Below are 15,080 nucleotides of genomic sequence, written 5' to 3'. Positions count from 1 at the left end.
GGATGTAGTTCCTACCCTCAGGGAGGTGGTGAGGCAGAGAATTATAGTATACTAGAAAAAATAATAAAGTAGTGAGTGCTCACCTGTAGCTGCTTCTTCTGACCTTTTTATTATCATCAGTACCACTTTTACTTATCCTTTATAATATTAAAAAATGGAAAGTTTGCTTAATTGGAGAAAGATTATAAGGATTTTCTCTGAAGCATTATTGGAAATGAACTTAATAAAGGAAGTTCCTGCTCTTTGGTGGTCTGGACTATTCCTTCCTCCATAAAGACAGGCTCCAAGGGTCCAAAAGATGGCAACACTTTGAGAACTCACCCTGTAATTTAATTTCAAACCTTCAGCATTTGATAGTGGAAGCGTAGCAACAGATACCACCCAAGTAATAGTATCTGACAGCCCTGGCATTATCAGCCAATAAATCCCAAAATGGAGACTCTGCAGGCCAAGGTGAAGGCAGGATTAGGTTTAGACATAATCAAATAACGGGCTTGCATCTGAGCGTGTTATCCTTCTAATCCTATTTCTGTGTTTAAAAGGAAGCTTAAGAAAATTAACCATCTTTTTAATGCAATACTAAAGGTCTTGGTTATGATGAGAAAAATGCTTCTAATACAATAAAAGCCCCTGAAAGCCTCAGGGTTCCCCAGCTTGGGCAGCAGCTCTCAGGATGGCAGGAGGGGTGAGCAGAATGTCCACAGAGGCCTGGTGTCCTTCAGAGGAAATGAAATCTCTCACATCCTGCCTCTCCCAGTCCCTGTGCTCCACACCTGCACCTCCCACTGGCTAGTCCTTCCTCTGGAGTGTTTGCTTACTTAAAGAGTAGGGCAGTGATGTCCAAATCTAATGCCTGGCCAAGTTGGCCTAGTACTTCAGAATGCTTATAAAGGACAATTCTGTCTTTCCTCCTTCTTTTCCCCCTCCTCCCCCTTCTTCCTGAAGAGGCTATTTTCCTCTTATCTTCATCCTCTAGGAACTAAATAAGAACCCCATGCCTCCTGGAACACAGAGATAACCCTCACCCCAGGGCTGAGGAAGTATGCCTCTAGCAGCCATGGTCTCCCACTAACTTGGGAGCTCTGTGTTCTACCCAGGAGCACAGCCATTGTTTCATTTCCATCTTATTCCCTAGCAGGCCTTCTGAGTGCACAGGAAGCAGCAGCTGTTCTGCAGTGTGTCCCGATCAAGTGTCTCTGTGTTTGACATCCTCCTTGAACCTCCATCCCAGGTGTTCCTGGTTCAGTCCTCTCCAGCCCTGGCTAATAAAGAAACCTGCAGGTGTTGACTCTGCCACAGCCCTGTGAGGAGAGCCTTCCATTGTAAGGCCCAGGGTCAATGAGTTCTTTGTGAGCTGTCATGGATGATGGCAGTAGGTACACAAGTCACACATCCCCACATCCCTGAAGGATGTTGAAGCTGTAACTTGGAGATTGTGGCATTATGGATTGTCCTTGGAAGTGGACAACAGACCCTTAATGAGGAATTTTCCAGTTAATTTTCCTTTCTTCAAATTAACCAACTGAGGAATTTGTAACTTCCCAGCAACCAAATATATTAGCACTCAGTTGTCCACTTATGTGGTTTATGTAGTATCCAAACCTATTGGATACTATCAGTGATGGGTGATTTGGTTAATCTTTCACATTACTTTCTTCATCAAAGTACACTACAGTTTCTGGAGTTAGAATTTGCTGTAGAGATAGTACAAATTCTGTGGTCTGATATTTGTTGGGGAGATTGGAAGTACACCAGAGTCCTGTTCCCTAAGTCAGCAGTGTCTTTTCAATGTCAGAAACAAGGACTGGAGCTCACTAGTGTCGTGATAGGTAGTACGTCTCATTTCAGTTATAGCTAGAATGCTAAGAATAGACAGGTCTGGGAGCTGTCTTGAGGGACTGGAATGGCCCCAAAGCAGGTGAAAGGAAAGCCTCAGGTGACTAGGAACCTGGCATTCCTTAGAAGACTTTGACCTTTGGAAACAGAGGGCATCTTGAGCCAGTAGCAGGCGCCCACACCCTGTTGGCTTCATAGTGTGTGAGTATAACTGCTGCTGCAGTGCCTCTTGGATTCTGAGCAGTCCGCCTGTCTTATGTAGAAATGAAGCGAGGTTTGATCGTCCCATCCTTAAACAGATTCCATGTATAACTTAGATATTTTTTGTCCCCTGGGAAATTTAAAAAAAAATACATGAGATATTTATATTTATTTTCTTTGCCAGTGCTTAAGACTGTTAAATGTCACATATAAAACAAGTGTGTATTTCTGGCTTTATCTAGAACAATCATATCTGGCCACTGTAGGTTCATACTCCCACTTGCCTGTCATGGACTGGAGCTGACTAGCTCCAGTTACCTGTTGTGATGATTTTTTTTTAACTCTCTCTACTGCTCCCTGTTGTCTCCCCAACATGAAAGCATGAATTTATTTCTAAGAATCCTACTTGCTCTGTTGCCTCCTCTTAGAAAAAAAGAATATTTTTTTATACACATGCCTTATCAGAAGTGGAGAGAGAGCATCTGTGACTGCAGTGTGTTTGTTAGAGTTGGCTCATTCCACTTACATACTTCACCTGCAGGGCCCCTGAAGACCCAGAATTTTGTGAACTTCAGGGTTGGGATTGCAGGAGAAACCAGTAAGGTAGCTATGCTAGATCCTCACCCTCAGAACCATGTGGTCCACCAAGTGACCCAGTGCTAGAGGGATGAGTCCTTTCACAGCCCAGAGAACACAAGGGTGCTGCTGCTGGTGGTAAATAGAGCTCCACATCTGATACAGACAGCAGGCAGAACACCTTTCTTCCAACTTAGCTCAGTTGTAATCCAGCTGTTACTAAGGTGGTCCATAAAAGATCCTAGATAGTTGAGGCTGAGGATTTTGATCTTTATGGCAGTAAGTACACCTATAGGTGATAAGAAGTATCAGCCAGTGTCTCAGCCTCTGGTCTCCTAGAGAATTATTGTTGTCTTAATACCCATTTAAGTTCAGGGTATCTTTATCATAGGCAAGAGAAATAACTGTGGGCTTTGGCTAGTCCTCTAAATTTCAGTCATTAAAGACCTCCTTACGTAAGGCTATCAGGCTGTTGTGTAGTTAGGAATACCCCCTGGGGTATAATACCCTTAAATTATTTGATTCTGTACTTCCAGATGCTGAGTTTATCTATTACCTATTACTATTGATATACAGAGCTCAGTAAGTGTAAATGAATGAATATGAATTAATTATGACTAAGTATCTAGCAGGCATATTGAATTTAAAGAGAAACCTTTCTGGTGAATATGTTTCCTGGAATTTGAACAAATAAGGATGCTCATTTGGATCGGTTGGGATGTATTTGCATTTCATATAATGTTAAAGATTTGGGTTTTTTTTCCCCTGAAAATGATTGAAGGATAAAGGCAGATAGATGAACATACATTGCTAGATATCCCACAATGGCAGAAGCAGAGATAAAGCTGAACAAGTACATGACTGAATGAATAAAGTTCTGCATCAAGGACACGTTTCCCTGAAAGTTCCCAGGACATACAAAGGAAAGCAAAAGCATCTGACCCACTTCCAGGGCCTTTCTTCTTCTCACCAATTCAGATCCCCCCATTCTCTTGGGACGGACAGGAGTCTCAGTGCCTGCTCTGTTGCTTTCTCTCAGTCCTAACTCCGCCCTAACTGCCGATCCTCTGGGTTGATGGTCTGGTTTCTGCTGCAACCAGTGACCACAAATGTAGCTTTGTGTTTATTTGCTTTACAAATTTATTCTCTTGCCACTTTGTAGGTTTTAAATTCAACATAAGTCTCTGGCTGGTCTACCATGAAGGTGTTGGCAGCCTGCATTCTTTCTTAGGGGTTCTAGGGAGGAGATTATTTCTGGCCTTTTCCAGCTTCTGGAAGCCTCCTCTAGTAGCCATTGCTGGAGACCTCATTCCACCATCGTCAGGCTGCTCCAATCTTCCCATGCTGTGTCTCCTTGATTCACTTTTGTCCTGTCTTCCTTTTTTAAGGGCCCAACAAATGATACCAGGCCCACCTGGATAATCTAGGATAATATCCTTACCTTATGTCCCTCCAGCTGATTAGTAAATTAAGTCCATGCTCAACTCGACCCCTTGCTGTGTAACTAAGCACAGTCATCAGTTCTGAGACTGAAGTGTAGACCTTTTTAAAGGGAAGGACAATGTTCTTCTTGCCACAGACTCCTTAAACTGGTAGCTCAGCTCTCATTTTGTCTAAGCCTGAAAAGCAGATGTGGCTAATGGTGTGGGCTCTGGAGTCAGACTAGCTGGGTTCATATCCTGGCCTGGCCATTTTCTGATGAATATCTTGTCTAGTATTTGTCTAGTTTCTTCATTTAGAGTCCTTATGAACATGTTATCTTTCATAACAAAATAGCTACAGAGAACTTCCTAGCTTGAATATTCTCTCCCTAGTTTTTCATATACAGGAAGGTGGGAGAACAGAAAGAAAGTGGGGCCAAGAAAGTGAACAGGCAGTGGGCCCCGTGACAGGACAGAACCGTGCAAGTTAAAAACGCGATTCCCTAGAGACTCTATAGTTATATCCCTATTATGGTAAATTAAAACTCCTTCGGGGTTATCTCTAAGGGTTGACTCAAATATCTTGTTCGTTCCAAATCAGGGCCTAAAATAAGCAGGTGGGACTGGTATTATTGTCAGTGCAGTGTGTCTTTGGATTAGACTGTTTCCTGCTGTAGTTTCCCCATTCCACGAGTTTTTCATCTTCCCCTTGTCTTATTTCTCTTCCTTTCAAGGGGATCTGTCCTGCACGTGCACCCAATTTAAAGAATGAGAACAAACAGAGGGTGTGGAGAGTATTGGGGTCAGGGGACAGGGTGGATTTGTAGTTTGTTTGAAGAATGAGCAAACATGGGGAAGTCCTGCTCTGAACAGGAAACCCTGCTAGCCTGAACAGGGTGGCTTGCTAATGTCCTAGCAAGACTTTTGAGTGGTGGCGGTGGCTTGGACTTCACAGAGGCCTGAGACTGTTTTCATAGGTTAGGAAAGGGCTGGCTTCAAGAGAGGGGGCCAGAGGGAGAACACACAGCCAGAGCCACAAGCATGGCTGCTGTCTTACATGCTCACATAACTGGTACTCCAGACCAGAACCTTAGACTGTACATTGTTGGGACATGGAAATGCCCACATTATGAGTTGTAAAATACAGAAACCTGCCTCATACTGGTGTTAGTTTGAAAGGCTATTAACTCAGTTAACTATCAAGAACAGAATTCAGTTTGTCTTTAGAGTTGTTGGATCCAGGTTCTCAGCTATCATCCAGCCTTTTTCTCTTTCCATCCTCTGCATCGCCTTTTTCTCTGCTGACTTCCTTCTCCAGCAGGCTTTCCCACAGTGGCAATATGGGCACTAGCAGCTCCAAGCTCTTCTTATAGCAATTTAGCAGTCCCAGTGGAAAGAGAGCTTCTCTATTCCAATAATTTCAGCAGCTGTTGGATGCCTTTCTTTGGCCTCTGTGAGTCATGTGAAGTATGGCCGCAGCCATACTTCAGCCTTAGAAGGAAGGTCAACCCCATACTACTGAGAACATAGAAGGGTTACTACCCAAGAGACTATCAAGTGTCCACTATCAAAGGAAAGTGGAGGGGAAATGGCCACTGCATCTGCTGAGGAAGGCGCTCACTTAATGAAACTTAGGCGCCAAGTGTTAGTCCAAAAGAATGGGCTCCTCAGAGATCTGCCTGGGTTCCAATCTCAGTTCCACTACTCCCTGTTGATATGACCTCAGCTCAGTGCCTTAGCATACACATACAGGGGGTGGGGAGGGAGGGAGAAGATGTTACTAGGGTGATAATGGGGATGCCCCGGCACAAAGCCTGAATATTATAACATAATATATGAACACACTCATCCATTCTTTTCCTTGACTTGAATACATCATGCCTGTGTTGGCTTGTGGGAGTCACAGGCAGTATTCCTGAACTTTCATCATAAAGCTTGAGACTAAAATCTGGATGCTGAGGCATCAGTATTCTACTATCTGATGACACAGGCTAATTATTCTTTATTGTATACAGTATACAAGCACGACATGTGTTTTGAAAGCACTTTTGCATTTGTTTCTTCTTTAATAATTACAGTTATAATCATAAGAGTTAACATGCATTGACATCTTACTATGTGTGATGCAATATTCTAATATTCATCTTGTTTAATCCTTACAACTAACCTATGAGTACAAGGTTGTGATTATCCCTATTTGACTGATGAGCAATTAAGGCATAGAGAGGTTAATGAGCTCAGTGACATAGCTCCTGGAAGCACTGAGATTTGAACCAAAGCAGTTTAACCCCTGAGCTGACTTCCCCTGCCCGGCACACTTCCTTATCTCCCCATTCACCAGCATTCTGTCTTTAAGGTTGGTCATTCCCTAAGGTTATAGAAGTAGCATTTTTCCTTTGGCCCTCTCTGATATCCTCATTGTTGTTTGTATGTTCTAGGTGTTTCTCCAGGTCTGACCATCTTGCCCTCCATATGAAGAGACATATCTAAAAAAAAAACCTAAAGGCCAGAGTTGGCCGTGGCATCGGCCATTGTCCGAAGGAAATGCCGTAAGGCAGAGGGCTGGACTTCAGACGAGGAACACTGCCTCGCAGAAGAAAGTTCTCGCTTACAAACCTCTGTGTACACACATGTACACTCACACGTACACACACCCTCTCACACACAGACCCACACACATACCCACTGTCATGCACTCAACTATATTTAAAATATATACATCTATTCCTTATGCCTTCCCTAGCCAGATGGTAGAAGAAGACAAAGAAGAAGGAAGCCAGGTGAACTCAGCAAGGCACGCTGGCTGCTGACTTCAGTCCTATTGGAATTACTTCCTGCTGTTGCCAATGGAAATCCAAGCAAATGGATGTGATGTCTCCACAGTGGACGGCAGTACGAGGGGCTCACCTAACTTGCTTCTCAGTGCAACTTGATAGGATAATACAACATCTTACAGTTGCATATGCGTAGCACTAATGTTTCTTTCTAAATGGTTGGGGGAAAACAACCTAGAAAACCAAATTGCAGTTTGGTAGCCAAAATTAACTCCTGGTTTATTTGTCCTTTGTGTGTGAAAAGTCCTACTATTCCCGTGCGTCAGACTTCCTCACAGAACTGTCGGTTGGTTTTGGTTCTTTCTAGTACCATTGAGATCTTTCGAGTTGATAAACGGCCTTAGTGGCGGCAGACTCTGGATTCACACCTTACACCTTTCTGGCCTGCGTCTCTCTAGACTTCACCCTCAAGGGAGGAGTTTTCTTTTCTTACTTTTTTGACTCTCGCACATCATATGCACTAGGGATTCTGGAAACTTCTAGCATGACTGCAAAGTGGCCAAGAGAATAAAGTCCTTGATGATAAATCACAGTATATCCCTTGAGCCTCACCTTATTGCCAGTGCTAGATTTTTTCTTTTTAAAATCTCTCTGTTTTTTGCTAATGAAAACTTGAAAAAGCTTATTTGGAAGCTTAAATGTTTTATCTTTTCTCCATGGACTAAACCTCTCCAGGACTCTCTCGGCACCTGGATGTCCAGCTCTCGAACCAGCCAATCAGACGGGACATCACAGTTCTCTCATCCTCCCTGAGGCATGATGACCTCAGCTCGTAGTGAGCAGCCACTGTCATTGCTACCCTATAACCAGTTACAGCGTAGATGTTGCTAGTCTCAAAGGGCAGCTGCGTATTTAATCTAACTCTGGGTTATGACCTGACAAAAAGCCAAAAATATCACTCTTTCCAGGAGTGGGGAAATCTGAGGATGCCTCCCAAGTCTAGAGGCTTCACAAAACATCACCCTGCCCTTCCCTCTCATACCCACTGAACTCATGTTACCCACTTGTTAAAATACACAGTTCAGAGCACCACAGTGGGAATGACCATTAAGGAAGGGGTGACGGTATCTCTCTTGTGATGTGTCTAGGGTTATTTTTTATTTGATTTTTTTTTTTTTGGCTAGGCCCACCATGACTCGTGACCTAGAGCACCCAGGATCAGCAGAGGTCTCACGTTTACTCTGCAAGTTGACTCCAAGGGGGTTACATTGCTCACTTGTCATCCCACACACACGTCCAATGTTGGTCTTTATCTTCCCACATTCTTAGCTAGCTGGCACTGGCCTCAACTCCAAAGACTGCCTTTAGGACCATTAAATGGCCTATGCAAGCAAGCGGGGTGGTTATTAAGACAGATTGTATATTTTGTATATTCTGGGACCATCCCTTCAAGACACACGTCTAACAAACAAAAATGGCATTTGGTCCACACATGGTTGCTGCTCCTTCATTCCAGCTGGCTCCCTCCTGCCCTCCTTTGACTGTTTGACTCACTGACTGTTAAAATGCCACCCCAGACATATTTGGGATGCAAAACTGAAGTCTTTTCAAGGAAATAATAATGTAAGCAACACAAACACATATACGACAGCAATCTTCGAGATCCTTGGTACTTGGGTTCTCAGCTTTCTGCAACTTTTGTTTTCACTGAAATGTTGAAACTACTCGTCTGAGGGTAAAGGTACCTGTGTCACAAATGCTGTAGCTGCCAGTGGACACTTGAGGTGTTTCGAGGTCTGGCCCTTCTTTTTTCTTTCACAATTTTTCAATTTAGACCAAAAAATAAATAATAAAAAACAAAGCAAAAAAATAACAAAAATGAAAAAAAAAAGAAAAAAACACCACCCTGAACACACACACACACACACACACACACACACACACACACACACTCTGTCGATCTTTCAGGGAGGGAAGTCTTATTATTACCGAGCCTTCTTTTTATAGCATCTAGCCTTGTCTTAACAAAACATCACATCAATACATTCGAAACACTACAGACACCTTTTGTTATAAAATAATTGAAGCCAGGTATAGTGGCATACACCTGTAATCCCAGCACTCAGGAAGATTGAGAATTCAAGGCTAGCCAGGCCTACATAGCAAGACCCTCTCTAAATAAATAATTGAACCCCTCAAGAACTACCTCCTGCCAATGATAGATACACACACACACACACACACACACACACACACACACACACAATCTGTCCATTTGCCAGAGGCAATTATATGTATGTTAGTTGGAGGGTATTAAAGGAAAAAGAAATCAGTTTTATTCCAAAGATTTCAAAGTAGACATGACTTAGAAACAACTTCTAGAGCACTGCTCGCTGACAATCTCATTCTCTACTACTATTGAGTGCATTTTGCAGCCAGTCCATCAGGGCATACCATGGGATTATATTTGAATGTGTGGTACATCCTTTTTGGGTGAAGGATGTGTGAGGGACATTGAACCTCAGCTGTATTAAACTGTAGCGCCTCCAGTCAGTGCACTAGATGAAACTTTAGACTCCCTAAATTGTGTTGGGTTGTTTCTTTTCCCTTCTGCAGCAGACTCCGGCGCAAATGCACGCACATGCCAGGGATGGCATTAAGCCATGGCCGCCACCATTTACAAACGTTCTCCCCCAGGCTGGAGCTGCTCTTGCCTCTCAAAATACTATTACTAAGGGTTTATAATAATTTAATTTTTTAACTGACCAATGTAAGGCTCTATTAAAAAAAAAAAAAAGGAAAAAAAAAATGCAAAAGAATAATCATTGCTGTTTGTTCCCTTGTCATCTCTGGTCTCATTTGAATGTGGCAGAACAAAGGCCCTTTGGTCCTCCTTGGTGTCTGAAATGTTTGGTAATTCCTCTCTCTTTTGTATCAGTGAGGTCCTTTGTAATCTGCTCCTGACCTTTCTCAGAGCAGGATGCACTGAGATGCCATGATGGTGCTTGCTTGCTTTGGGGTCATTGTTGACTGTGGGAATTGGCCTGAGAATCTGGTGGGTGCTACGTGTATGGCTTTGAAACTGTTCTTCTCTAGCCCAGATTGACATCTGTGAAGGATAACCAGTCCTGACTGGGGAGTGGGTAGCCCTGATCATTTTGGAAATGGGCTTATGATAAATGGTCCATCCTCTTCAAAAGTGGCAGAGATGGTTGCCCAGAGCCTCTGCATTGAGCAGTTTTTCCAAGAAATAACTTCAGCATGTGCTTTGTTCCCAAGAGGACTGGTTATCTAGAATAGTGTAATTGACATTTGAAACACATGAAATCCTTCTTGCATTTAAACCGTTACCTCCTAACATTCCAGGGAATCCCACATTTGAAAGGAGAAGCCTGGCTGGTCTTTCCTAGGCTGTCCTCTCAAGCACACTGTATGTGGGGTTCAGAGTTGGATGTATAGAAGAAGTGTTTCTAAGCCACTGACAATTTCCTTTATTTCAAGTTACGCCTCTTTCTCTTCCACATGGCCCTGAGGGATGTGGAGATCTGACATTGTAATGCTGCTCCTTAGCCCCAACCTCCCACCCGCAGCTCACTAGCCCAGCTTCATGCCTGGTGGTGATGAGTATTTTGTCCAGGAAAAAAGAGATGTTTGGATTCCATGACATACACACATTAAAAAAAAAAAAAAAAAAAAAAAGAAAAGAAAAAAAAAGATTAGAGACCCCAAAATGACCTTCATGCTGGCCATTTCTCTGTCCTTCCCAACTTCTCTCACGAAGCCCTTCAAATGCCCATTCTCTTGATGCCATCTCCTCTTCACCTGCACCTCTTGTGCCCTTTTCCATCTTTGCCTGATGATAACAGGGTAAAAAGACAGCCAACCTCATGCGTGATGAGCAGAATGGATTCCTTGTTTTTTGCTTTGTTTTGTTTTTTGTTTTTTTAAAAAAATCTTCTTTGAAGCCAGAGAAGATTTTTTTTTTTAAGGACTTGAGTTTGGGAAATCAAATAATCAGTGTCTATTTGCATCTAAGGGAAGACAAATGGGGTTGGGGGTGGGGCTCGTCCCATTCATTCAGAGCATCCTGCCTGCAGCCTCCACTCTTGCACCCTACAGGAAAGCACAAAGAAGTAGGTTTCCAGAGAAAACTCTAGGTGATTGATTAGTTTAAATGGTCCTTAAATGATTTCCTCCGTGGAAGTCACTTTATGGCGTAAAAAAGAGTGAAAAATACTTTTATCTCCTCTTCTGCCTTAGTTATTTCAAGAGAAGGAAGAAACCAAGGCAGAAACAACCCATTTAACTGTAGACATCAGGCTTGTCATTGATTCCTTAAAAACAAAAGTTTTAGGAGGGCCAGCATTTCTCTTTGCTGGCCAGAACATTGCCAAAGTGGAAATCTAGTAAGTAGGACCTGGTTGAAATGAATTCGTGGAAGCTTTCCTTTACATCTTCTGGAAGTGGCAGGAGTAGGGGCAGAAGACTCCGGCTCTGAGTGTCTGGGTTACATTTCGGGAAACATGGTGATGCTCAGTTTGGAACTGGAGGGCCTGGCCTGAGTGTACATCGATGCCTTCCTGATGGCCTGTTTACGTCTCTGAGGATCTTTGAAGTACTTGAGATGGGACAAAAGAAATGTGTCAAAGGAAGCAAAAACTGCTTGCACATAATGTGATCTCTCGTGACTAACTGCTTGAGGTTTCAGGATTTTCTCTTGCTTTTAACACTTAAATCTCCCCTGTGGGTCTTTCTAACAGATCCCAGGAAGGAGAAAACTAAGCTGCAGTTAACTTTCTTCCACGCATCCTTCCAATCTAGTACTGTATTCTTCAGGTATTCCGCATTTAAGTATCAATTCTCGGGAAACAGGTTCCAAAATGAGAGTGAAATCAAGGCCATCACTTCACAAATATCCCAAACAAGATACTCTTTTCAAACAGGCTCCCTCTCCGTGGTCACGAGGGAAGGTTGATATGTTCTTGGTTGGGGACTATTTATACAATTTTTTCAGCTGTGAGCTTTGGAATCGTAAATTGCTTTGACTTCAGCTTCTGTCTACTGCCATAAAAAGGACCCCACGTCAGAATAATGAGGGTGGTGTATACACATATGCCTAGATGGGTGTGTGTACGCACCTGTTGTACCTTCGCAGAAGGAAAACGGGCTACCGATGTTTAAGAGGAGTAGCCACCAGTGCCTAATCTCTTTTGGGGGAATGGATGCTTAAAATTGCCAGTATATCAAAACCACACTGGGAGTTAGTTCCACATACAGGGGAGGAGCAGAGAGTCGGGAAAGGGGACATTTTAATACTAGCCCTTGGGACTGACCTGAGGCAGAAAAATTTCTGTAAATCCAGGTCCTGAAGACTTTGGGGCTCATTGGCTAGTTCTTTATGTTTTGGCTTCCCAGCATGCATTACCTAACCCAAGCCCAAACAGTTTGATTTCTTTACTTTTCACTTCTGCTTCATTCCAGGGAGGATAAAACTACACCTGTTAGGCCAAGATCTCCTTGCTAACACAGAGGCAAAAAGAAACATTTAATGTTTTTGGAGACTCCCCCTCCTTCCTTTCCACAACGGCCCAGCCCCGGCACCTTTCCTGTCCTCAACACACAACTTCCCAGCCGCCACCACTTTTCTTTCTCCTGTTATCCTCTTCAGAGTTGCTTGAAGAAATTTAATTTTGCACTATACATTTTTCTTTTGCCGGATGTGTCTAACAAGTGTTTGGAAAGACCTACTCCCAGCCCCTCCCCCTACCACCCGGGCACATTCTCTCAGGCTTTCTCTGGTATTTATAATATATCACAGAAGTACCCAGTCTTATAAGCCCTCGGTTATGCCTTTTTTTGACATTTTATTTTTTTTAAGCTTTTTTTTTTGCTGTACAAAAGTCTTAAGATTTAAAACTATTATTTGTATTATATGATGGTGGTATGTTAATGTTACAAAATTATTAATGAAGAAAAAATTTATTTTTGTTACTGGTCTGTTTCATAATTCTTTTTTAAATTGGTATATTGTAAGATATCTATGCAAAAATGTTATGTGACGCATTTTTATTTAAGAATGTAATATGTGTAATAAACAGTAGAATGTGTTTGGCCTTGGAATGCCTTACTGTATTTCTCCTTAGCTCATAATTATTGGGGAAAAAACTCCTCAAAGAGACACGATTTGCTTTTTGTACTTCATGTATAACTTTTCTAAGAGAAAGGGAAGGCAAAAGATACCAGATCATTGAGTGTGTGTGTGTGTGTGTGTGTGTGTGTGTGTGTGTGTGTCTACTTTATGGTTTCAGTGAGATAAAGGAGAAACGGCAAATGGCTGAAGGTTATGAAAAACAATATTTTCGAATGAGGTCAATTATGGGATGCTGTTTAGGGGGTTGGGAGAGGCTTATTGAAAGCAGTTTATTTGGTGAGGGAAAGGGGGCAGTTTGCTCTGTGGTGGTGGTAAACAGGAGTGCATTTGGAAAGGATCATTTGGAGCAGTTTGTGGAGAGGGAAGAGGAGGAAGGGTAGAGGGAATCCCTGAGGTGAGGATGGGGGGTGAGGGGCAGAATCTCCTCTACAGGACAGAGTAAGAAAGTGAGGCAAAAAGGATTAAACAGAGCAGAGCAACTGAGGTGGCATCTCAGAGAACAAAACAGGTAGATGCAGTTACAAGCAGTGTCAGAGATCAAAAGGGAAGAAACATTGGAGGGGAATTCTGAGAACAGAAAAGACACTAACATCTCTTCTACCCTAGGCTTCCAGGAAGGAGCATCAAGGTAGACAGGACGGTGGAGGAGTCAACTGGTGGTGTGATCCCAGCATCCCTTGCCCTGCCATTTCCCCAAGGGAGCAGAATCGTTGACTGGAAGCAGCAATAAACACTTGTGTCCCCAGAGACACAGTACGCCCGGAGGGTTTTTTTCATGCTTTGAGCTTACTGGAATGGATACAATAGTGAAAAATCTCTATCCCTAGCCACATAAATCTGACAGGAAACTTTTCAATAAGTGTCCATGGCTACAGTGAACCTGCTGCATAAGCAGAGACTGCTGCCCGAGCGAAGAGCGAAAGGAGAGGGGCAGGAGCTGGCAGGGAAGCTGAGTGATCTTGTCCCCCACCTCACGGAACACTGAGGAGAGCAGTGGGTGATGCAGGGCCAGCAAAGTGGCTTTGAAAATTTGTAACTCAGCAACCACATCTCTTGAGCAGGCAAGTGAGCCAGACATAGGGCAGTCCAAAACTGGCAGGCAGGGACATGACCCAGTGGGGGAGGCATAGCACCAGGTCTGCAGAAACACTGTTAGGCCCTGGCATCTCAGTAGCTCCTGGATTCAATGAGTAATTTAACAACCAAATCCATCCCCTAGAAACTTCTCTGGGTGAGAAGGGAAAAGATAGCTTTATAGCATTTCCCGGACAAGGCTTACATTCTGCTTCATAGATTTATGAAAAGACTCCATACACTGCACATTTTAAATGGCTGAGAACCTGTACTGCACTGAAATGCGGAGGAGAGAGGGAGTGCTGAGTCTAGTTTACACGGCATAAGGGAATGAGATGGTTTATATAAGGGAATATTCTAGAAGACTGAAGCATCCTTAGGATCATGAGTTTTGCTTAAAACAGGTTGAAATATGCATTACCCACTTTACAGCCCTTTGAACATTCATTTAAAATACTTTTTCAGGATTAGAGAGATGGCTCAGCAGTTAAGAGGACTGGCTGCTCTTGCAGAAGAACCAATTCCCACCACCCACAGGGTGGCTAACAGCCATCTGTAACTCCAGTTTCAGGAGATCCGATGACCTCCCTGGGCACACCTACCTGCATGCAGGCAATACACTCGTACACATAAAATAAAACTAATACAATATTAAAAATAAAATAATTTTTCATTACATTATTATAAGCAAGATTGGGAATTTCCTAAATGAAAAAAAGAATTGCAGTTGGAATTCCACTGATTGTGTGGACTGACTGTCCTGAGGAGTAAAGAGCAGATGTAATGTGAAGGTGTGTAGTCAGCTGGGAATGTTGGGCTACTGTGAAGAAGTCTCAGAACTAACAAGAGTTCTGTGAAACTGATAGATAACAGTATTTCTAACTCATCTTCCACTTATATATTTAGAACAGGGAGTGGTTGGAATTTTTAGCTAAAGTAAGATTTTTGAGGTTACCTACAAGTGATGTTTTTCTGATTTATCCATCATGAGTCAATTTACAATTTCTTCTCCAATGTTAAGTATTTTATCTGATTTGGGGGGGGAGG

At 42.9% G+C, this 15,080-nt stretch overlaps 1 protein-coding gene across 5 annotated transcripts in view; it reads left to right on the top strand.

Annotated features, from left to right (window-relative positions):
• Positions 1-8,651, top strand: part of Klf7 (Kruppel like factor 7) — a 90,691-nt gene extending 82,040 nt beyond the window's left edge. For 3 of the 5 annotated variants that reach the window (XM_017801392.2, XM_029569923.1, XM_017801391.2), the window contains one exon: positions 6,473-7,739. In XM_017801392.2, coding sequence (XP_017656881.1) covers positions 6,473-6,524 — 52 coding nt within the window. In that variant the 3' untranslated portion in view covers positions 6,525-7,739. Of the gene's footprint in view, positions 1-6,472 lie in introns of all 5 variants that reach the window. The other 2 variants (XM_008846187.2, XM_008846186.2) reach the window with 1 other exon arrangement.
• Positions 8,652-15,080: the final 6,429 nt, after the last annotated feature.

The sequence above is a fragment of the Nannospalax galili genome, unplaced genomic scaffold, assembly GCF_000622305.1.
Source record: "Nannospalax galili isolate Female #2095 unplaced genomic scaffold, S.galili_v1.0 scaffold281, whole genome shotgun sequence".
Classification (NCBI taxonomy): domain Eukaryota; kingdom Metazoa; phylum Chordata; class Mammalia; order Rodentia; family Spalacidae; genus Nannospalax; species Nannospalax galili.
The sequence above is the reverse complement of the archived record's forward strand: the minus strand, read 5'-3'. Positions and strand labels throughout refer to the sequence as shown.